At 36.2% G+C, this 25,158-nt stretch overlaps 1 protein-coding gene across 1 annotated transcript in view; it reads right to left on the reverse strand.

The window, feature by feature from the left end:
- CYYR1 (cysteine and tyrosine rich 1) overlaps positions 1 to 25,158 on the reverse strand; it is a 105,839-nt gene that overhangs the window by 80,057 nt on the left and 624 nt on the right. The window contains exon 2 of the mRNA XM_082655254.1: positions 20,060 to 20,162. Within this exon, the coding sequence (XP_082511380.1) occupies positions 20,060 to 20,162 (103 nt within the window). The remainder of the gene's footprint in view (positions 1 to 20,059; positions 20,163 to 25,158) is intronic.

Below are 25,158 nucleotides of genomic sequence, written 5' to 3' on the forward strand. Positions count from 1 at the left end.
TTGTTGGAAAAATGGTGTTCAGATTGGATATTTTCTATTTCCTTTTTTCTAATTCAGTCTTTTCACTATTAATTTCACTAATAGTGCTCACCCTTACTTTCTGGGTCATTTTCATAAGAGCTGCTTCTGAGTCTCTATCAGATAAATCCAACATCTTTGTTGCCTGATTGTGTTTTCCTTTGTGAGTCGAGATTTCCTTGTTTCACTGTATGCTGGGTAATTTTTGGACTATATCTTGAACTTTTTGAATATTATGTTATGAGACCTTGGGATTTGTTTAAGTCTATGGGGAATTTTGATAATTTAGTTTTAGCTGGCAACCAGCCAGGTTCAATTTAGACCACAAATTCCAATCAGACTTCTGTGGGTTGTGGTTTCAATGCAGGTTCCATTTTCAAAGCTTCTGTAGTCATGTTTGGATCTGTTCCATGCGTACACCACTCAAATGCCAATCTAGGACTTGGGTGGTTGTATATGTTGTATTCAATTCTTAAGTTCTATGGTGTACTGTTTAGGGTCAGATCCATGCATGTTCAACCTGAGATGAGCCCAGGGGTTCACAAGCAACTTTAGGGGTCATTTTCTTAAGTTCTTCTATCTTGATGATCTGGTTCCCTGGGGCCACCCTTTGTGGTTCTCTGGTCAGAAACAGGGGCTTTATTTACTCTGCTCAAATGGGTTCATTTCCAGGGTTGAATAGTTGGAGGACAAAGCTTAAAAAAAGCAGTGGGGATTCACCCCATTCTCCTAGTATTACATCATTCTGATCAGAAAGGAAGGTTCGCCATTCTCAGAGTTCTAGGCTCCTGTCAGCTCCTGTTGCTGCCAGTGTCACTGCCACTACTGTGGCAACCAAAAGGTCACTTAGGAGCTACACAAGAGAACAAAGAAAACTATTGGGGGTACTTCCCCCACTGTCTTTGAGCATGAAGAGATCTTGCTTATTTAGCCATAACTAGAGAGATTTTCCTGTATCTCTCTCTGCCCATGTCCTGAAGCCTACTTATGTATTTTGGGCTGTGTTTGGTCCAGAGTGGAGTAAACAGAGGGGAAAAAACTGGTAAACTCATAGCTAGTTGGGTAGTACTTTGAATTTTGGTCTTGTTCCTTAATCTGCATAAAATTGCTCTTCATCTACCTGAAATAGCTGTTCCACTCATTCCATCCAAATTCTATAGCTGCATTCAGTGGGGAGCAGAGAGTGGAGTGTGCTCTCTCTGTCTTATGCAGAAGTGGAGCCAATCATCCCAAAGAAAGGTAATGAGACAAAAACAAGTTTACAGCAAACACTAAGCAAAACACATAGCATGTATAGTAAGCTGGCTGTTTAAAGCCAACACGCTGAGTAAAAGGAAACTCATTTTAGAACTGATAGACCTCAGCTGACCCGTGCTATGATCAATGACTGTATTCAGCATGCCATCTGGCATTTACTTGCTGGCACTGAAAACACTTTGTCTGGCGGTTGTTGCTAAGGTTGGTTAGGTATGATATCATCGGAGGCAAACTCATCCCCCTTTTCATTCTTGCAAGTCATAAACACTGACATATTGAGAGAACTGCTGATTAACAATTAAAAAAAAAGTCTAATCAGGGCAATTCTAAACTTTTATATGCAAAGGCATGCTCAACTCTATAGCGTACTGGGATCACTCCACTGAAATGGCTAGCACTTAGGATACTTTTTCTGCATTAATTATTGGCATGTCATCAATAGAGATGAACCAGTCATATGCACACTACATATTTCTGAAAAGTTGTGAATGAAATAAATTAAGAAAAGGAACTTAATTGGAACTCTACAATGAATCCTTTTGTAAAGCAAAATCATTGCCCTCTGATTTTGGGATTACATGTATGATTTTTTCATAAACCTGATTTATATATTTTTATTTAGACTTGTTTACCCTGTTTTTGAGTCAGCTTCTCTAATTCACAGGTCAGCCTAGGGCAACATGGCAGATTTGCTACTTAAGGCACATGACTTTTTTGGCTGTATTATGCTTATAGCAATGGCTGAGCAGCAGGAAACAGTACTTAATTAGCTGCCTTTGCAGTTATCAGGCTGCAATCACATTTGATTAAGAAGGCTGTTTATTTCACTCAAGGCTGAGAAAGCTCTCCTGAGGAGAGATGCCCATGTTTTGGCCCAGAGAACCAGACAAAGAGCCTCGCACATGAAGGGGCACTCTGCAGCTCAAGTCATAGGTTTTCTGAATGACCTTGGAGAAGTCACTTTGCTCCCCATTTGTTTCCTCTTTTCCCAGACTCCAAACGTTTTCAAAGCCCAATGTCAGGAACATATTTCAAAACTCTTCTAAGTACTTTTATGTGCTAATATACCCTTCAGTCTAATTCTGGGAGATACGCAAGTTGTTACTCTTATACCCTCTTAACAAATTAATAAAGAGGCTCAATGATATTAGAAGAATAAAGTTTACACAGCAAAAAAGAAGAGGAATTCAAGACCAATTTGGTGAACTTGGTTGTTCTTCTACACCCCCTATTGCTAAAACAACTATTAATTAAGAATAGAATCATAGAGAGTTGTTTCCTGTTTAATTTCACCTGACAAAGGGCAAGAAGGTCTATTTTCTTAATGTGAGGATGGGAATTACTTGAGACTGAAACCATAAAGAAGAGTTTTCCCCATTTATTTCATAAATATAAATTCAAATATTTGCCTATATGTAATACTTTGGAAGTTGACCTTGCATTATTCCTGGTGTTTATAGAGGAAAAATGTTGTATTAACATTGTACAGTTGCTTTTTTTTTTCATTATTTGTGGTAGCTATGTTTTTTTTAATGCCTTTATTAGAGTATAATTGCTCTACAATGGTGTGTCAGTTTCTGCTTTATAACAAAGTGAATCAGCTATACATATACATATATCCCCATATCTCCTCCCTCTTGCGTCTCCCTTCCACCCTCCCTATTCCACTGCTTTAGGTGGTCACAAGGCATCAAGCTGATCTCCCTGTGCTATGTGGCTGCTTCCCACTAGCTATCTATTTTACATCTGGTAGTATATATATGTCCATGCTTCTCACATCGTCCCAGCTTACCCTTCCCCCTCCCCATGTCCTCAAGTCTGTTCTATGTCTGTGCCTTTATTCCTGCCCTGCCCCTAAGTTCTTCAGAACCTTTTTTTTTTTTAAGATTCCATATATATGTGTTAGCATACAGTATTTATTTTTCTCTTTCTGACTTACTTCACTCTGTATGACAGTCGCTAGGTCCATCCACCTCACTACAAATAACTCAATTTTGTTTCTTTATATGGCTGAGTAATATTCCATTGTATATATGTGCCACATCTTCTTTATCCATTCATCTGTCAATGGACACTTAGATTGCTTCCATGTCCTGGCTATTGTAAATAGAGCTGCAATGAACATTTTGATACATGACTCTTTTTGAATTATGGTTTTCTCAGGATATATGCCCAGTAGTGGGATTGCTGGGTCGTATGGTAGTTCTATTTTTAGTTTTTTGAGGAACCTCCATACTGTTCTCCATAGTGGCTGTATCAGTTTACATTCCCACCAACAGAGCAAGAGGGTCCCTTTTCTCAACACTCTCTCCAGCATTTATTGTTTGTAGAGTTTAGGATGATGGCCATTCTGACTAGTGTGAGGTGACACCTCATTGTACTTTGATTTGTATTTCTCTGATGATTAGTGATACTGAGCATCCTTTCATGTGTTTGTTGGCAATCTGTATATCTTATTTGGAGAAATGTCTGTTTAGGTCTTCTGCCCATTTTTGGATTGGGTTTTTTGTTTCTTTAATATTGAGCTACATGAGCTGTTTATGTATTTTGGAGATTAATCCTTTGTCCGTTGATTCATTTGCAAATATTTTCTCCCATTCTGAGGGTTGGCTTTTTGTCTTGTTTATGGTTTCCTTTGTTGTGCAAAATCTTTTAAGTTTCATTAGGTCCCATCTGTTTATTTTTGTTTTTATTTCCATTTCTCTAGGAGGTGGGTCAAAACGGATCTTGCTGTGATTTATGTCATAGAGTTTTCTGCCTATGTTTTCCTCTAAGAGTTTTATAAATGTCTGGCTTTACATTTAGGTCTTTGATCCATTTTGAGTTTATTTTTGTGTATGGTGTTAAGGAGTGTTCTAATTTCATTCTTTTACATGTAGCTGTCCAGTTTTCCCAGCACCACTTACTGAAGAAGCGGTCTTTTCTCCATTATATATTCTTACATCCTTTATCAAAACTAAGGTGGCCATATGTGCATGGCTTTATCTCTGGGCATTCTATCCTGTAAAATTGAGCTATATTTCTGTTTTTGTGCCAGTACCATACCCTCTTGATTACTGTAGCTTTGTAGTATAGTCTGAAGTCAGGGAGACTGATTCTTCCAGCTCTGTTTTTCTTTCTCAAGATTGCTTTGACTATTTGGGGTTTGTGTTTCCATACAAATTGTGATTTTTTTTGTGCAAGTTCTGTGAAAAATGCCAGTGGTAGTTTGATAGAGACTGCATGGAATCTGTAGATTGCTTTGGGTAGTGGAGTTATTTTCAAAATGTTGATTCTTCCAATCCAAGAACAAGGTATATCTCTCCCACTGTTTGTATCATCTTTAATTTCCTTCATCAGTGTCTTATAGTTTTCGGCATACAGGTCTTTTGTCTCCTTAGGTAGGTTTAGTTCTAGGTATTTTGTTCCTTTTGTTGCAGTGGTAAATGGGAGTGTTTCCTTAATTTCTATTTCAGATTTTTCATCATTAATGTATAGGAATAAAAGAGATTTCTGTACATTAATTGTGTTTCCTGCTACTTTACCAAATTCATTGATTAGCTCTAGTAGTTTTCTGGTTACGTCTTTAGGATTCCCTATGTATTGTATTATGTCATCTGCAAACAGTGACAGTTTTACTTTCTCTTTTCTGATTTGGATTCCTTTTATTTCTTTTTCTTCTCTGATTGCTATGGCTAAAACTTCCAAAACTATGTTGAATAATAGTGGTGAGAGTGGGCAACCTTGTCTTTTTCCTGATCTTAATGGAAATGGTTTTAGTTTTTCACCATTGAGAACGATGTTGGCTCTGGGTTTGTCATATATGGCCTTTATTATGTTGAGGAAAGTTCCCTCTATGCCTACTTTCTGCAGGGTTTTTATCATAAATGGGTGTTGAATTTTGTAGAAAACTTTTTCTACATCTATTGCGATGATCATATGGTTTTTCCCCTGCAATTTGTTAATATGGTTTATCACATTGATTGATTTGCATATATTGAAGAATCCTTGCACTCCTGGGATAAACCCTGCTTGATCATGGTGTATGATCTTTTTAATGTGCTGTTGGATACTGTTTGCTAGTATTCTGTTGAGGATTTTTGCATCTATGTTCAGCAGTGATATTGGCCTGTAGTTTTCTTTCTTTGTGACATTCTTGTCTGGTTTTGGTATCAGGGTGATGGTGGCCTTGTAGAATGAGTTGGGGAGTGTTCCTCCCTCTGCTATACTTTGGAAGAGTTTGAGAAGGTTAAGTGTTAGCTCTTCTCTAAATGTTTGATAGAATTTGCCTGTGAAGCCATATGGTCCTTGGCTTTTGTTGGAAGATTTTTAATCACAGTCTCAATTCCAGTGCTTGTGATTGGTCTGTTTATATTTTCTGTTTCTTCCTAGTTAAGTCTCGTAAGGTTGTGCTTTTCTAAGAATTTGTCCGTTTCTTCCAGGTTGTCCATTTTAATGGCATATAGTTGCTTGTTGTAATCTGTCATGATCCTTTGTATTGCTGCAGTATCAGTTGTTACTTCTCCTTTTTCATTTCTAATTCTATTGATTTGAGTCTTCCCCCTTTTTTTCTTGATGAGTCTGGCTAATAGTTTCTAAATTTTGTTTATCTTCTCAGAGAACCAGCTTTTAGTCTGATTGATCTTTGCTATCATTTCCTTCATTTCTTTTTCATTTATTTCTGATCTGACTTTATGATTTCTTTCCTTCTGATAAATTTGGGTTTTTTTTTTTTGTTCTTCTTTCTCTAATTGCTTTAGGTGTAAGGTTAGGTTGTTTATTTGAGATGTTTTCTGTTTCTTGAGGTAGAATTGTATTGCTATAAACTTCCCTCTTAGAACTGCTTTTGCTGCATCCCATAGGTTTTGGGTCATCATGTTTTCATTGTCATTTGTTTCTACGTATTTTTTTATTTCCTCTTTGCTTTCTTCAGTGATCTCTTGGTTATTTAGTTGTGTATTGTTTAGCCTCCATGTATTTGTATTTTTTTACAGATTTTTTCCTCTAATTGATATCTAGTCTCATAGCATTGTGGTTGGAAAAGATACTTGATACAGTTTCAATTTTCTTAAATTTACCAAGCCTTGCTTGATTTGTGACCGAGGATATGATCTATTCTGGAGAATGTTCCATGACCACTTAAGAAGAAAGTGTATTCTGTTGTTTTTGGCTGGAATATCCTATAAATATCAATTAAGTCCATCTTGTTTAACATGTCATTTAAAGCTTGTGTTTCCTTATTGATTTTCAGTTTGGTTGATCTGTCCATTGGTGAAAGTGCGGTGTTAAAGACCCCTACTATGATTGTGTTACTGTCGATTTCCCCTTTTATGGCTGTTAGCATTTGCCTTATGTATTGTGGTGCTCCTATGTTGGGTGCATAAATATTTACAATTGTTATATCTTCTTCTTGGATTGATCCCTTGATCATTATGTTGTGTCCTTCTTTGTCTCTGATAATGGTCTTTATTTCAAATCTATTTTGTCTGATATTAGAATTGCCGCTCTAGCTTTCTTTTGATTTCCATTTGCATGGAGTACCTTTTTCCATCCCCTCACTTTCAGTCTGTATGTGTCCCTGGGTCTGAAGTGGGTCTCTTGTATATAGGATATATATGGGTCTTGTTTTTGTATCCATTCAGCTAGTTGATGTCTTTTGATTGGCACGTTTAATCCATTTACATTTAAGGTAGTTATCGATATATATGTTCCTATTACCATTTTCTTAATTGTTTTGGGTTTGTTACTGTAAATCTTTTCCTACTCTTGTGTTTCCTGCCTAGAGAAGTTCCTTTAGCATTTGTTGTAAAGCTGGTTTGGTGTTGCTGAATCCTCTTAGCTTTTGCTTGTCTGTAAAGATTTTAATTTCTCTGTCAAATCTGAATGAGATCCTTTTTGGGTAGAGTAATCTTGGTTGTAGGTTTTTCCCTTTCATCACTTTAAATATGTCTTGCCACTCCCTTCTGGCTTGCAGAGTTTCTTCTGAGAGATCAGCTGTTAACCTTATGGGGATTCCCTTGTATGTTAATTATTGCTTTTCCCTTGCTGCTTTTAATATTTTTTCTTTATATTTAATTTTTGATAGTTTGATTAATATGTGTCTTGTCGTGTTTCTCCTTGGATTTATCCTGTATGGGACTCTCTGCTCTTCCTGGCCTTGATTGACTATTTCCTTTCCCATATTAGGGAAGTTTTCAAATATAATCTCTTCAAATATTTTCTCAGTCCCTTTTTTTTTTCTTCTTCTTCTGGGACACCTATAATTTGAATGTTGGTGCATATAATGTTGTCCCAGAGATCTCTGAGACTGTCCTCAGTTCTTTTCATTCTTTTTTCTTTATTCTGCTTTGCAGTAGTTATTTCCACTATTTTATCTTCCAGATCACTTATCCATTCTTCTGCCTCAGTTATTCTGCTATTGATTCCTTCTAGAGAATTTTTAATTTCATTTATTGTGTTGTTCATCATTGTTTGTTTGCTCTTTAGTTCTTCTAGGTCCTTGTTAAACATTTCTTGTATTTTCTCCATTCTATTTCCAAGATTTTGGATTATCTTTTCTATGATTACTCTGAATTATTTTAGGTAGACTGCCTATTTCCTCTTCATTTGTTTGATCTGGTGGGTTTTTACCTTGCTCCTTCATCTGCTGTGTGTTTCTCTGTCTTCTCATTTTGCTTAACTTACTGTGTTTGGGGTCTCCTTTTTGCAGGCTGCAGGTTCATAGTTCCCCTTGGTTTTGGTGTCTGCCCCCAGTGGCTAAGTTTGGTTAAGTGGGTTGTGGAGGCTTCCTGGTGGAGGTGACTGTTGCCTGTGTTCTGGTGGATGAGGCTGGATCTTGTTTTTCTGGTGGGCAGGACCACGTCTGGTGGTGTGTTTTGTGGTGTCTGTGAAATTTTTATGATTTTAGGCAGCCTCTCTGTTAATGGGTGGGGTTGTGTCCCTGTCTTGTCAGTTGTTTGGCATAAGGTGTCCAGCACTGTAGCTTGCTGGTTGTTGAGTGGAGCTGGCTCTTAGTGTTGAGATGGAGATCTCTGGGAGAGCTTTCACCGTTTGATATTATATGTAGCTGGGAGGTCTCTGGTGGACCAATGTCCTGAACTCTGCTCTCCCACCTCAGAGGCACAGGCCTAACACCTGGCCGGAGCACCGAGACACTTTCAGCCACATGGCCAGGTACCTGGGGACTTTCTTGCCTTGTGGAAAGTCTGGGGTCTTCTGCCAGTGTTCAGTAGGTGTTCTGTAGGAGTTGGTCCACATGTAGATGTATTTCTGATGTATTTGTGGGGAGGAAGTGAACTCCATGTCTTACTCCTCTGCCATCTTGAAGGTCTCCCTGTACAGTTGGTTATTTGCAAGCACTGGTATCACTCAATTTTTGCAAAATGAAGCACAGAGAGATAACATTCTGTTTACCTTTTTTGACAGTGTGAATTCATACAGAGTATGTTTGAAGTAATTTGTTATGTTTTTCTTTATTTTTGTCAGATTTGGCCAAAGGCATAAAAAACATTCTTTTTGTTATCTGTAAGATTTTCTTTCTTCTTTCTCTTTCCTTAAGAATGCATATCCAAACTACAAATTCTATTTATCTCTGAGCTACTGTGGGTTAAACAGCCAAGGCTTTCACCCATGGAACATTCTGATGGAATCCTATTATACTTTATGTGGTTATCATCTCCCTCTGAAACTTGCATTAGTTATGGGTGTGTTCATCCTAACATTTGGCAATTGGGAGACAGCTGGAAGATAGTGTGCTCTGACCAGCAGCTGTCCATCAGAATTCTTCCAATATAATGGAATAAAAATCAATGTGTGTGCATAATCTTGCCTCCTCAATTTTATCGATAAAATATTTTATCTCTAAAAATTATGCAACTGAATGGAGTTGTACAGGAGTCTGTTGCCTGATGAGTCACAGGCTGGCAGATCATACTGTCTCATTGATAGAACATATTCAAATATGTGAATTGTGCGAAAGCCTGGATGGGAGGTAGGTAGGACCAAAACTAGGCCTCCTAGTATATACCTGAGGCAAACTTCAGTGCAAAGCACCTTCTACCTTTGGGTTCTGGATCTTCTGTAGTGGAGCCATTTTTCAACTTTTTCCACTGAAACACTGAGCATTGATAGAGCACATTCAAATATGTGCTGTACAATGAAATATGACAAGAAGTTAAATCATTATAATCAAATTGCCTTTTGAGTTCTAATTCCTATCATCTGATTATAATTTATTATAAACAGTGTGATTCGAAAGTGATGGCTGACTCCCTAGAAATCACTCCTTTTATTTTGTAATCATACCTGATTTTTACCCCATGAAAGAAATTCTCTGAAATCAATAACATATTTGAATTATGAGTTGATATTTCTAAGCAAATATTTACCCAGTTGATAACATGTTTATTTAGAACTCACAAAATGTCAGCTTTTTCATCCTTAAATGGAGGATTACTTGTGTTTAAATGATCCACTCTGGATCATTCAGTTGGTCAGGCCCCGTACCTTCCATAGTAGGTTGGCAGACCTGCTTCTTGTCCTCTTGGAAGGACAGACAGATCACTTAGGAACTTGAATAAAGTGATAAATAATAGCAGGGCAGAGAAAGGATACTAATATGGCAACATATAGGAGGGAATTTAATCCAGATTGAAGTTAAGAAAAAGCTCGCCCCAAAATATGATGTTTAGATATTCATAAGTTCTTATAGCAATAAATAGTTTTCATTCTTCCCATCTTGAAACCATTAGTTCTTCAGGAGCCAGTGGGGAGTAGCAAAAAAAGGTCAAGCACACATAGTTTTAAATGCCAGCTTATTACACAGTAGCTGTGTGAAATTAGACAAATTACTTAACTCTGAGTCTCAACTTCCTCATCTGTACAGAGAAGAATAATAATACCCAGGTAATGGGGGATATTCTGGAGATTAATAAACTAATATATTTTAAGCATCTGGGACGGAGATTGCATTAAATAAATGATAGTTCCCTTCACTCTAATAATTTCTGCCACTGCTAAACACTCTTTCCCTTATAATATCCAACTCTGACTTCTATCAAATGAAGGTAGCCCCTAAAACCTGGAATATATGACCAGCTGTGAGTTGTTTGGGGCACAATCTCATGGATGAATAAATAAAGATGGATCCTCACATAAACTGCTTTGTTATGGCAACATACTCAATTCAGAATGAACCAAAATACCACAAATCCTACCTTTTACATAATTTAAAATACAAAAAGCACGTAGAAGAGAATTAAGGGATTCACTGTTCCCGCCACCATGGAAGGTATATTCAGGCTAATTAGTGAAGGAAAGATCAATTTTAACAGTGAAGGAATTTTGAAGGGCTGGAGAACACTTTTAGGGAAGCTGAAATAGATGTAGAACACTTTTCAGGAGGTTGATCAGATCTAGAAAGGGGAGAAATACAGTGTATTCCCGAATTTTCACGGGCTCCATGGTGGGCTTGCTGTTCTCTTTCTTACACTTCTCTTCGGAACATCCCATTCACTCCCCCCACACCTGTTTCAACCAGCACCTCTAGGCTTTTTACTCCCAAATCTAGATGTGATGCTCCAGGCTCTCCAATGTGGTTCAGTTGGTGCATCCCACCCACTAAAGGTTCACTGAATTTGTCTTATAGGCTATAAAGCCTATTACCCCCACTCCCCACCACTCAACATATTAAAAATGGAATTCATCCCCCTCTCTGAACCTTCTTGAATGTTCCTCATTAGTTCCCAGAACACACTATCTACACAATCATTCAGAACTTCAGACTTGATTTGTACTTGTTCCTCTTGTTTAGCCCCAATTCTTAGTCTCTTTTATCACTTTGCCCTGCAGTACAGGACATTGTCAAAGAGCACCAGCCCTCTCTACAAGCATGCCTGAGAGATGGGCAGCATCAGACCCCCTGGGAGTTTGTTAAAAATGCAGAATTTCAGGTTCCACACCAGACCTAACCAAATCAGAATCCACATGTTAACAAGGTGCTGTGATATTTATATTAACAAATAAATATTTGATCTTGGTCCCATTTCTGGCACAGAGATCCTAAAATTCCTGGAATTTCCTAAGTGATAAGAGTAATAAAGGTGTCTTAATATTCATAACAAACCCCTTTCAACCACATCTGAGTTTATGTTAATGAGGTGAGTTTTAGAAATCACCTGAGGATGGAGGCTGGCTGCCAGGGAAACCAACCTTGTGGTTAGAGGGTTGGAAGTTTCATTCCAACCTCCAGACCTCCAGGGAGGGAAGAGGGGCTAGAGGTTGAGTTAAATCATTAACAGTCAATGATTTAATCAATCATGTCTATGTAATGAAGCCTCCATAAAACCCCAAAAGGACAGGGTTCAGAGAGCTTCCTGGGTTGGTGAACATGTGGAGAATTAGGGAGAGAGACATGACTGGAGACAGCATTGAAGCTTCAAACCTTTCCCCATACTTTGCCCTATGCAGCTCTTCCATCTGGCTGTCTCTTAGTTATAATGTTTTATTCTAGTAAGTAAAATGTTTCTTTGACTTCTGTGAGTGCTCTAGCAAATTTATTGAATCCTAGGGTCATTGAAACCTCTAATTTATAGTTCAAAAGCTCAGGTGACACCATGGACTTGCAACTGGTGGCTAAAGTTGGGGAAGGTGGGAGCAGTTTTATAGGACTGGACCAGTAACCTGTGGATCTGATGTTCTCTCCAGGTACATAGTGTCAGAACTGAGTTAATTGCTTGTGGTGTTGGAAAACCCACACAATGAAATTGGTCTTAAAATCTTAGGTGTCCATGTGATCTCTTACTGTCTTCATCAAACATTTCCATTGCTTTCTTTCTTTTAATTATAAGGATTTCCCAAAATATAAGAATTACAGATACTAGTATAAAACACCCACATACCCACTGCCTATACTTATTGCATGTTAATAATTTATAATATGTTTCAGATTTGTATTTTTTCAGTAATAAAATATTAGAGTTGAAGGTCTCCTTCCTACTCCTGTGCCTAAGGTGACAAACTTGTCCCAGGACTGTCCCAAATTGTAGCACTGAAAGTCCTGCACCCCAGGAAACCCCTCAGTTCTGGGAAATACTGAAATTCATCTGTACTTTTCCCTCCCCCACAAATTTACCACACATTTACCACATGTGCATGTTTCTATAATATACAGAATTATTTTATGTGTTTAGCTTTATGCAAATAGTATCATGTTTGGCACATTCTTTTCCTGTTAGCTCTTTTTCAAACAGCATTACAGTTTTGAGATTTACTCTAATGATACACTAACATACATGGATTTAATTGCTATATCCCATTCTACTGTATGAATATACTCTAATTTACTTATCCATTCTCCTCTGATAGAAATTTAGGTTGCTTCCAATATTATGTTATTTTAAATAATATCAACCAACATTACAATGTCTCCTTGTGCATATTTGAGGATTTTCTAGGGAATATATGTAAAAGGGGTAAACTGCCAAGTCCTAAAGAATGCCCATCTTCATCTTTTCTGCATGTGGTCAAATTGCTCCCAAGTGTTGATAACGGTTTGTGTTTTCCCACCAGCAGTGTGAGTTCCCTTTCACGTTGGCCCACAGTGCTTGGTGCTATCAGACTTACAGAGTACTGCTAGCCTGACAGCTCTGAACAGTCTTGTACTGTTTTGAAATGCATTTCCCTGCTTTAGCTAGCCAGGGGGAGCATCTTCCGTGTGTTTATTGCCCTTCTGGTTTTCTTCTCTACTACTTTTGAGCACACACATTGCCCATTTTCCTATTGAGGCATTATGGATACTAATCTTTTGTGAATCATATGAACTGCAAGTATCTTCTCCAAGTGGGGAATTTGCCTGACACTTCGCCTATGGAATTGTTGCCTTATATATTTTTTAAAAATTTAAAGATTGATATATAATTCACATACCATAAAATTCATTGTTTTAAAGTGTAGAGTTCAGTGATTTAGTATACCTCTTCTTTTACAGTTTGTGCTTTCTAGCTTTTATTTTAGAAATCTTTCCTATTCTGATACTATGATGCCATTCTACTCTTTTTAAAAATGTTGTAAATGTTTGCTTCTTGCCTTTATGTAATTAACCCATTAGGATAGATTTTGGGGTGTGGTGTGATGGAGTGATCTAGTTTAACGTTTATCTGTATAGATAGTTAATTGTCTTGGCACCATTTATTAAATAATCCACCCACCTCTACTGGTTTGTAATCAGTAATCATCTCCGTTATCACATGAGTCAACTTCTAAGCTTTATATTCTATCAGTATATAGAATATAAAGTATATATAGTGTATATATCTATATATATATATAGTATATATATATAGTATATATATCTGTGAACCAGTATCACACTATTTATTTTCCATAACTTTATAATAAATCTTGATGTCTCCTAGGCATGTCTTTTCACTTTGTTGTTTTTCATAACTGTTTTCTTTTGTCTACACCCTTTTCTTGCTCATATACATTTTAGGCTCAGTCTGTCAAACTCAATAAAAAATGGTTCTGTGGGTTTTTATTAGAATTGTATTGATTTTACATATAGTTCGGGAAGAATTGACATATCCCAATATTGAAAACCTTACAATATTCCCATCCACAATTCGGAATCTCTTAATTTCTTTAAGTCTCCCTTTAATCTCTTGAAACTTTTATGTATTTATATTACTCCATAAGTGCCATGCACATATTATTGGATTTCTTATTAGGTACTTAGTTTCTGGTGTTGTGAGATTTGTGTACACACATATATATTACGTTTTCTGAGTGTTGTTGATGTATAGGGATACATTAATTTTTGTACACTGATCTTACATCTTGCAACGTTGATGAATTCTCTTATTTGTTTGTATAGTCTGAGGAGTATAGGCAATCATATCATTGGTAAATAATAACAATTTAGTTCTTTCATTTCCAATTGGAATCATTTCTTTTTAATTTGTCTTGTTGGTTACACTGACCAAGCCAGTAAGATGCTGAATAGAGTGGTGCTAGATACTAGCTTGTCTTATAGTTGCCTTAAAAGGGAATGGTCATAACAGTGTAGCACTGAGTATGGTTCTTGAGGTAGGTTTTGTTTTTTCTTTTGAGATCTTTATTCAGTTAAGAAAATTTCCTCTATTCATAGTTTGCTAAGTGTTTTTTTAACTCAAGTGAGTGATGGATTTCATCAATTGTCGTTTCTTTCAAGGATCTTCTTAGAATTGCTCTCCTTCAAGAAGTCTTCCTAGCACCCTAAAGTTGGACTAAAAACTCCTTCTCTCTGATTCCACTACATTTAGTCCTTTCCACAGCCTACTAAATTGTCTGTTTTCTAAGTTCATGTTTCGCAGTAGCTTATAAGCAATTCAAGAGCAGGAACTGTGTTTGATTCATGGCTATGTCCTCCATTACCAGCTGTAGAACATAGAATATCTCTGTACATATTACAGAAATAAATTGCTGGGAACATGTTCTAGAAACTTATCTAGCCCTTCCTAAAAACAAATTATGTTCTTAACAATGAAGCTTAATTTACAAAGGCAATTATGATTGAATAGAGTAGATTCAAAAAATTTTAGATATCTACACCTTTATATTTGCTCTTAATAATACATAAAATGTATTTATGTAATACATAAAATACATGTCTTCTGAGAAACAATGACTTTCTTCTTATAGCAAACATTATCTGTTACTACATTAATTTTTTTTAATTCAATTACTTAAACTAAAAAAAAATGTTCTCTGAGCACGCCATTCTCTACAAATCTCCATGTATTCACCAGTCAGGCAGCTTTCCAAACCCTGTCCTTTTGCATTTTCATGGAGGTTTCATTACAAAGTCATGATTGATTAAATCATTGGCCATTGATACTGAAATCAATCTCCAGCCCCTCTTCCCTCCCTAGAGGTCCAGGGGTTGGGATTGAAAGTCCCAACCCCCTAATCACATGGTTGGTTTCCCTGGCAACCAGCCCCCATCCCCAGGTGTTTTCCAAAAGTCACCTCATTAACATTAAAATCAAGTTCATATTCATTTTAACATTATATTAGTTATTTATCATTCTGTCATTATTAAAACAAAAACAAGACTCCCACAAACTTTGATTTGCTCAGAATGTACCTTTTAGAGGTGTTTTATCATATCTAAGTCCTAAGAACATTTTAATTCATTTAATTTAAATGATGTTCTTACCAATGCCAAAGGCCTTTCAAACTGTATTACGTTTCTCTCCTTATTTGAACAGCCTCATTTATTTTATTCGGAATGCTCAGCTACTTAGTGAGTATGGGACCTCAAATGCCATTTGGAAATATGAAACCTTTATCTTTTAACTCAGTTTTGCTTTCATGAATAACATGGTTCTAACATCACAGTTGTGATATTTATTAGCTGTCTTTGCAAAACTTTGGGCAATACATCTTTTACATTTCATTGAAAAGAAAAGAAACTTAATCCCACCAGCATCTCCATTATTAGTTCTTTCTTTTGATTTTTCCCCGTGGGAATTTTGTGTTGGCCAGATGGCACACTGAAGGATCCCTAGACATATCTGCATTCTATGAAAGCAACATGGAAAAGCAAAAATCTATTTCTGAATGAGGGGATTAAATTTTATATCTTATCATCTGGCTCACCACGTCCAACCCAGTCATTATTTGGTTCATGTTCAATATTGTACAATTATTCTCCTATTCACATAACAGTCTTTCTTCGTTTTCAGTAAAGTCCTGCTTTTAGTCTGTCCCATTGCTAATGGTAATTAGCCACTCAATTGCACCCTCTGAGCCCTTGAATTCTACTAGTTCTAAAGAATACTCCATAAACCTTATCTTTATGTTGGATCCTATCTCTAGGAAATGTCAGTCAAATTTCATCAACAGCAAAACTGAAATACCCATTTCCATATTCATGACAGAATGTTTATTTTCCATGGAGAAAAGTGGCTGGATGAAATGTTTGAGAATCAGTTTGATGAGAAATTGTTTACTTTGTAAATTGGTCCAATTCTCATTTTCAAACACAGTGAGGTTTTTAATTGTCAGGTAGTTACACTCCTGATCAAAAATGGAGGAAAAATTTCCAGTCACATATTCTGTCATAAATGGTATTAAATAGAGTAACATCTCAAAGTGTTCACTCTAAATATTTTCTCTATGGAATAAGTAAAAATAATGTTCATTTGGTGCCTTCTCACCTTTGTCCCTTTTCTTAGTGGTTTCTAAGAGTGAGTCCGTTTTACATAAAACGAGCTCTTATTTCCAGAAAAATACTGAACTATTTTATTTTAGTTTTGTTAGACATGACCAATAAAAGAATGTAGTCTACCAATAAAAGTCTGTAAAATAAGGATGTATCTTTTGTCTTACCTATTTATTTGTATGTTATATTCAAAGTTTAACCTTCCTCTTCCAGCAACACTGAACAACATGGGTTTTCCCAAACTGACCATTTTCTTTCTTAAATCTTTGCCTTTGTAGGGGACACTGTCTCTGTCTGGAATGCTCTTCCCTTTCTTCACTGTCCATTTATGTAAATATCTACTCTTTCTTTAAAACTCTGTTCAAATTTCATATTTATGAGACTTTCTCTAAACATCTCTTTCTAAACACACACACACACATTTAGCTGCTTTCTCTCTTCTCAGCCTTTCAATAACACTTCATAGATTAATTCTATGAAGAATTATTTGTCTACATTTTCTTCTCGTACAAGATTGTGAGATTGTAAAGGTCAGGGAACATCATTTATTCATCTTTGGATCCTATGCTGCCATGGTAACAGGCACTCAATATGAATTTGTAAATAACTGATTGCATAGTATATGCTGACTTTTGCAAAAATTATTCTTAAATTCTGGAAAATAATACTGTTACTTTTCTATATGGAAGTCAATATCTGTGACCATAATGAGCAAAAGCAGGCATGCCATTTTAAATAGATTTATGTCAAATAGACTTATTGTATTGCTCATTTTGCAGTATATACAAATATCAAATCATTATGTTGTACTTCTGAAACCAATATAATGTTACACATCAATTACATCTCAATTTTAAAAAGTATGTATGTTATTTTTAAAGTTTAATTTTTAAATTGTTTTCACAAGACACAAATAAATTTTCAGATTCCTAACTGATAGAAAGGGGGTAAAAGGGAGAGACCTGAGTAAAATAATACTTTTCAACTATATAAAAGGTGAATTGAAAGATAGCTCTTGTGATATCTTTGAAAACAAATCTTAACGATTAATTTGCAGAAGTTTAGAAAGAGCAGTTGAAGTAAATGGAATTAAGGGCTAAACACCTCTACTCATTATTTTAGAGAGGCCTCAGCAAGAAGGATTAAGTGTGCCTTACCTTACCAATTTACACAGTCTAGAATGACCCAAATCGTGTTTTGTACTCTCTTTAGCTCATTTTAGGCTAAGCCAAGACATTTTCTATTTGAAAATAAACAAGACTCGAAGCCAGATTTATAAAATTATTCATTTAGGATACAAAACATTCCACTGTGTTTATTGCTTTCTTCCCTATTACCTTACTGATGACCATGAAGATTAAGTTCTCTGTTAAGATGATTAAAATGATTTTACTAAGAATGTGCCTGGATGCTTGGAAGAGAAGAAGCATAGCGTATGAGTTCCAAAATAGCAATATTTGAAAACATGTGTATGAAAGAACTTTTGTAAGCATTCTTGGAATTATTTTCTCTTTCTCTACCCCACACACCCACCCTAACTCAAAAAAGAGAAAAGCTTTGGGTGGAGTTAACTCTTTTCAAATCTTAAACAATAACTGGAAATCCTGAAAATGTATTCTCCTTTATCCAGTGGGGAAAACACTTTAAAGCTCTTTTTTTTCTCTAAGAATTGTTTAGCAAGGGATTTACTTAGTGGTTTCTATTTTGAACAGAAAATTCAGTTTAGCTGCCTGAAATATAATGCCATCTGTGTTTATTTCCGCCCTCCAAAAAACACAATTCTTTTTTTCAAACATAGCAAGTACATGGCCCTAATAACACAGATAAAGATATAACTCAACAAATTCTTTACTTTAACCAAGTGATAAAATTAGTTCTAAGAATAGGTACCATAAAAAATGAATCTGATTGCAAATATAAAACATGAAAAGCACAACTGTAAATTAAAAAATATTTAACTATTTTGATTAGTAAGTAATTATGTCTTCTATATATATTTATCAGGTTGGAGGTATCTATGAGGTGAGAAAAAGGGCACAACACACACATTGTGATGTAGTTAGTGGGCAGAGAAATGGGCCAGGAGCCACAGAACCAAAGAATCAGAGTCATTCTGACACCAGGTTCTTCAAATCTATACCACCTTTGGGGCCCACTCACACATTTACCTGTAACAACAGCCTCTGGCATGTGGAGATCATTGGAAGAATCAAATTTGAATTTAGTAATGAAGTATTTTAATTTACTTAAAAAGTATGAAGTGATATACAAATGAGAAACATCATTATGTATTTATATTCTAAGCTGATTCTGACTGTTTTCTAAATGTAAAGGGACTTAATGTTTTTCCACCAAATCTTCTATGAGAAAAAATTAAAACATTTTAGAGTTTATTTGCATTTCAAAGAATGCTTAAATTCTGTTCATCAATCTTTATTACAGCCTGACATTTCTTCCATCGCCATGACAGTCTTCAAGAATATCCTGAAGTATGATTCTTTCTGGCCTTATTCATGGAGACATGATCTCTAAGATCAGCCCCACTTTGATTCTAGAAAGTCTATGCGATGCCAGGTTTTCTATTCTCAGGAAACCGAGGATGACTTATAAGCCATCTCAATGGGTATATGCTTAAAATAGCCAGACACACATCACTTATTGCCTAATCTTTCCTGGCTCCACGTAAGCCTTCATAAAACACAAGTTAAGTCACAATGGAGCAGCCTTCAAATCATCCTGACAGTCACTTGAAAAATACAAAATGCAGACTCCTGAAAGCCATGGGTGATGGTCACCCATGGGTGAAATTCTTATGTTCCTATTCTCTACCTTCTATTTCTCAACTTGAAGGTGTGTGTAGAGGAACAGAGAGTTGCACAGTCCTCAGACATACAACCCTGAAGACAACTTCTGCTCGTCCATTTCCCTTCGCCTAGAAGCATCTCTAAAATAAATCCTTAATTTGTTAGAGAGAAATACTTAACACCTTCTCTGCATGTATGTTTCATTGATTTTTGTAGTTGGTTATCACTTTACCCTGTTGAGGCTAGATTTCTTGGGATCTAATCTTGTTTCCCAAAGTTGCTTTAGATGCATCATGTAGAAAACTGACGTTTCATATCTCAACTGTTTTTTATTCATAATGTCTCTTTTCCCTGATATCTACTGGCTGAGTCAGACAAATATATGCATGGCAAAATAAACTGGCTATCATTAAATGACAAATTCTAACTTACTAATCCTTCAACAAACGGACAAAAAATATAGTTTACAATGTTAAAAAATGATCAATATATGAATATGGTCTAGATAAAACATTATTATTACTATTACATTATTATTATCATAAAACAAATTAGACAATAAAAATATTCTTTAAACTCCCTTCTAACAAAAGCAATTTATTTTGTATATTAATTTGCACATTTAGTTAAATAATACAATACACTAGATAGTGATGAGTGTTGACTGTCTCCAGTAAAGATTTTATGTCAACAATCAATCTTAGAATTTCCTACTCATAGCTATAACTTAGTACTTTTTGAAAACATAACCGGGCAAGGGAAAAAAGTATCAATATGGCCAAATTCGATTAATACTCACGAGAGAATATTCCCAATATAGGCATAGTAGGAGCAACAGTAGGGCGTGGTTCCATCACAGCAGTAAGATTTGCAGTCTTTGCCACACTGAGCAAGGCAATCCTCTACAAAATAAAAACCATATCCGTGCAGTTACATTTCTGAAAATCCCACCTTCATGAAAAATCACTCTATTTCACATCTTGATCGGTCAACCACCACTCTTTAGCACATTTAGACTTTCATTTTACGTGCTCACAATTCTAAAACATTTGGAAGCACCTAAACTAGTTTTCCTTCCTTATTAGACATAAATCTGGAAAAGGCAAAGACAAGTCTTTGAACCTCCTCCATCGAGCACCATAATTGGTAGTCAGAGTTGGTTGAATGAGACATTGAAGGGAGGAATGAGTGATCCAACTAATCAGACATTAAATTCATCAACAGAGTTTTTGCAATAATTTTTAAATGATAAAAGTCTTTTGACTTTAGGGTGCTACTCTCAACTACATTTAATGGAAAGTGTTGTTGACATGAATAATATCAACTGGAGATAATATTTAAGTAATGTATATTTTTCACCACAATGCATTATATGCTTCCCTTTCCCTACCATTTTTTTACCTTCGTAATTACAGTTTGTATATATAAGGTACCACAGATGAGTCTGCATATCCTGTTAATCCATTTGGATTGGAAGATAATGAGTTAGTTAGCTGTGGGGCAAAGTTCCTATAGATAATTCACTGGTGAATAATTAAGAGTTTATTTGATGCCAGATTTAAGAATCAATAAGCTATGAGGGCTTCCCTGGTGGCGCAGTGGTTGAGAGTCCGCCTGCCGATTCAGGGGACACGGGTTTGGGCCCCGATCCGGGAGGATCCCACGTGCCGCAGAGGGTCTGGGCCCGTGAGCCATGGCCGCTGAGCCTGCATGTCCGGAGCCTGTGCTCCACAACGGGAGAGGCCACGACAGTGAGAGGCCCGCGTACCGCAAAAAAAAAAAAAGAATCAATAAGCTATGAAACAGCACTATGTGAAAAGGGAAATGTATTTTCTGATTAAAAAGGACATACCAGAGCTGACAAAACCAAATTACTGTCTTTTTTCCATGCTTTTGACAAGGAAAATTATACCAAAATGTTAAATAAAAATTACCCTACCTTTAAAAAATTCTTTATTCTTCCTAAATGATTTATGTTTAACAAGTTAAGGTTATCATTTAGTTATAATCAGTGGTGTAAATTACAATGGATATATGAGTTTCAGGTACATGTAGGAAAACATTAAGTACAGTCTGATAATTTAAGGTACATGTTCAAGAATCACAAAATAGGTCATTTCCAACTCAATCTCTGAAGGCAATAACTACTATCTAAATTATATAAGACTTTTGCTTTTCTGTCAAAGTGCAACATAAAACATAAACATAAACATAACATAAAAGTGCAAATGTTATATATATGCCTACACGTCCATGTAATTGATTTGTCTAGAGAGGAAAATACAGATTTTCCTTTTAAATCACCTCCCTGACAAGATGATTCTTTACAAATTGATGCGATCAAAACCCAGCAAAGTTCTTTCACCTTTATCAATAATGCATGGCCTCTGTGGAACAAGTCAAAAGTTCATGTTTTCTTTTCCTCAATTTTATTCTACTTCATAAATGAACAAACTTTAATGTTTTCTTCTGGGATGTGGTAAGAAGACATGAAAGGGAAAAATAACTACCTTTGTAAGATTCAGTAACTCTACTTAAATCCAAAATTTTGAGGGCAGAAAACACGATCTAATGATTTATTGACAGTGTCTGCTTTTTGCAGTTTATTTTATCATTTTCCCAGGGAATTTCTATAGCTTTTATTTTTAGTACTGTTTAATTAAGTCAAATATTTAGACTAGTCAGTTATCTCAAGCGCTTAGCTGGGATGTTTTGCTTTATGCTCTTAAAAGCCGTTCAGATAGTGGGAGAGCTGACACCCCCGCCTTATTCTGTCAGAGCAGGACAAGTGATTTTTAAATAGCTTCATGGGGTGCCTTTTGCATAATGCCCAAGACAGTGACATCTTATTAAGCTCTCCATGATTATCGAAAATTCAATTACTGCTATTGTAAGGACATGGTGTTATCAAAATATTTTGAGCCAATGTTACAGGAAACCAAGCCCCAAATCTTGTAGCCAAGAAGCTGGATTATACCTGCAGCAAACATCTAGATCCTGCCACACATTGTTCATTATTTTTATGGCCTTTTCCACACTCTTGTCTACTTCCCAGAATTAAACAACTGAAAAGGCAAGGTTTAATAGTATGGCAAATACATTCACAATCACAACATTTCCAAATTGGGGGGTCAACCACACCTCAAACTTATTTTGATATGTTAGTTGCTTTCTCCGATCTATTTGAGAACAATCCTATAAAGATCACAGTTTGGACAGTACAGAAGCATTTTCTCACGTGTGAAAGAATGAAACATCCCAATGGCCCTCAGAAGATAAATAATATTATTACTAATATTCAAGTTAACATCCTTGAAAATGAGCTAGTTCCAATTTTCATCAATGACTTTAGTTAAAGGTAGCGTCTGGAAGAAGCTTCCCCACTCCCATCTTAAGAAATGTGTAGTACAGGAAAGCATCTGGCTCCAAGCACTTGCTCAGAATTGGCTCTTGTAATCTATAGCTAAGGATCAGAAAGGAAGGAAAAGGAGGAGACAGAAGTCACTGGCTAGGGTTGGGAAGGTTAAAACCTTGGCCGAATCCTGTCTTTGTAGCCTGCAGTGGGAGTTGGATTAATAATATAAACACTTCATTGAATCCCTTCCCCAAAGTGACTCCACAGTCAGACATGATGCTTCAGGTATAGAAACCTTGCTGTTTTTTCCTGAACGAATGGAAGCTGTATTTAACGCATTTTCCTTGGAGAAAATAATTTAGGTTACGGACAGTGCATCTGCATAGGTTTTTGTCCCATTAAAGCTGGCAATTTATTTAACAGCATCTCTGGATTAATTCTATGTCTTCCGTGTTCCCCCGTCTCATCCCAATCCTCACTTCCAGCCTTATCTCTTAGTTCCAACCCAACTGTGTTATCTGTTTTTGCATATACAAATCTCATATTTTTGCCTTTGTTCACATCTATCCTACTATATCTCCTATGTCCAAGGCTTCCTCTAATTCAAAGGTGTAGGTCCTAAAATGTCCTCCTTAATTTAATTTCTCTGAGCAAATATTTCCTGAGTTCCTCTTATGGGCCAGGTGTTTCACTAGTCTCTGAGAATATTATGCTAAACAAAATAGACATCATCTTCATGGAGCATATCCTCCTAAGCCAGCAATAAGGTCTCCTTCAAACACCTAGAGCACATGGTGTATCTCTCCTATAATACAGCTTTTTATACCTTAGAGTAAAGGGCACACCTGATCTCCCAGACAAGACTCAAAGCATGGCCTCTGTCCTACGTATCATTCAACACTTCTCATTCCATAAATATTAGTTGAGTGAATACGGCAAGCATAAAAAGGCCTCTGAAATAGAGTTCAGGAATTAATATCAAAAGCACATTAGCTAATCATTTCTTATCAAAGATGATAACGTGACCTAGTATTGGCTTGCAATGACTTTGTAGCGTACTAGGGAGGGATGAGGATGGAGAGAAGAAATGAATGGAACGAAAACTTTTTAAACTGATCAAGCTTGCTGCTGGCCAGCTGGGCGGGTTTCCTGAATCCTGGGGGTGCTGTGCACTTAACATTGGGGGAACAGGAAGAAGGGAAGGAAAAGTGCAAATTAGAAGCGTTCGGCTCACCAAAGAGAATAAAATGGACAAAAGAACAAGAAAAAGTTGTTCAGTGGTGTGAATAAGGTGAGCAAGGGAATTAAAGTTTCATTTGCTGTGTTCTATTTTCTTATTTTTGTTTTCTTTCGGTAAACAGAGGAAGTGGAAAGAATTATCATTGTTTCAAATGAACTAATTTTAATTTAACATTTTAAGTTAACATTAAGATTTTAATATAACACAAATATTAATGCAATTGATTCTGTTAGACTCTCAAATTCTAAAAACATTATATGACTTAAGTAGTGCTGGAAAAACATTATAATGTGGACTCTCCTCATTAAATAGAAAGTACTTTTTCTATTTTATAAATTTCTGTATTTGAAGGTCAGCTATTCCCCTACAATAAAATATCTTTAAAACAACTTATAGACAGACACTAATTTACATTTTAATAAACAGATTGGAAACTTCTATAGAAGTTATTGTGATTCATTTCTGGCAAGGTTGAATGAGAAATTCAGTTCTACTGATGTGCAGGTAAGAATGCTGAAGAACGTCTTCATTTTGGTTGCAATATCATTGTAAGTATCAAAAGGCCAGCACAGTGCTATACATAAACTTACTACTGCAAGGTCATAGGTAAGCCTGTGGTGTTTGTCATAGGAAGTTAGAGACATGAAAACATTTGCAAAGAACTCTGCTTTTATCCTGTTTTTTAAAATATGAAGCGGATGCAAAGCCTCATGTGTAATTAACTTTATACATGAATAACCAATGAAAGGCCATTTTTGTCTCAGCATCAGTCACAAAACAAGAAAACTGCTTTGCTTCATAAATTATTAGCAATTCTCTCTAAGAATAATTAGGATGAGGGAAATGAGATGCCCTTCACCTATAAGCAAGCGCTTAACAAATTCAGCGAAAGCAGATCAGATTCTGGGTGAATTTATGCCTCTCGAAAACCCTATATTTCAACTCAGAGCTTCCAATTACCCTGTCCACCACACTTGAGGATCATCTTCTAAAGAAGAAAAACAGGGGTCTAAGCCTTTTTTATTTCTGAAAGGGAAAATCCGGAATATTCGGAATGTGGAGGTGGAGGGGCCAGTGGGTAGCATTTACTGAAATGGAAAAGTCATCAGATTAGTTTATTTGAAACCTCAGCGATGCCTCCCTAACTTCAGGTGCTTTTCAAAAAACATGCTTTCCTCGCACAGCTCAGTCTCCACCCTCACCCCAAATTCCCGAGTCCTGCATACGACTGGAAAAAATGCACGCTATCCAGAAAATAAAAACAATAACCCCTAAATGTGGGGTTGGGGGTAGTTGCTTCGTG

Source organism: Grampus griseus, assembly GCF_964374135.1.
Source record: "Grampus griseus genome assembly, chromosome: 5".
In the NCBI taxonomy this organism is placed as follows: domain Eukaryota; kingdom Metazoa; phylum Chordata; class Mammalia; order Artiodactyla; family Delphinidae; genus Grampus; species Grampus griseus.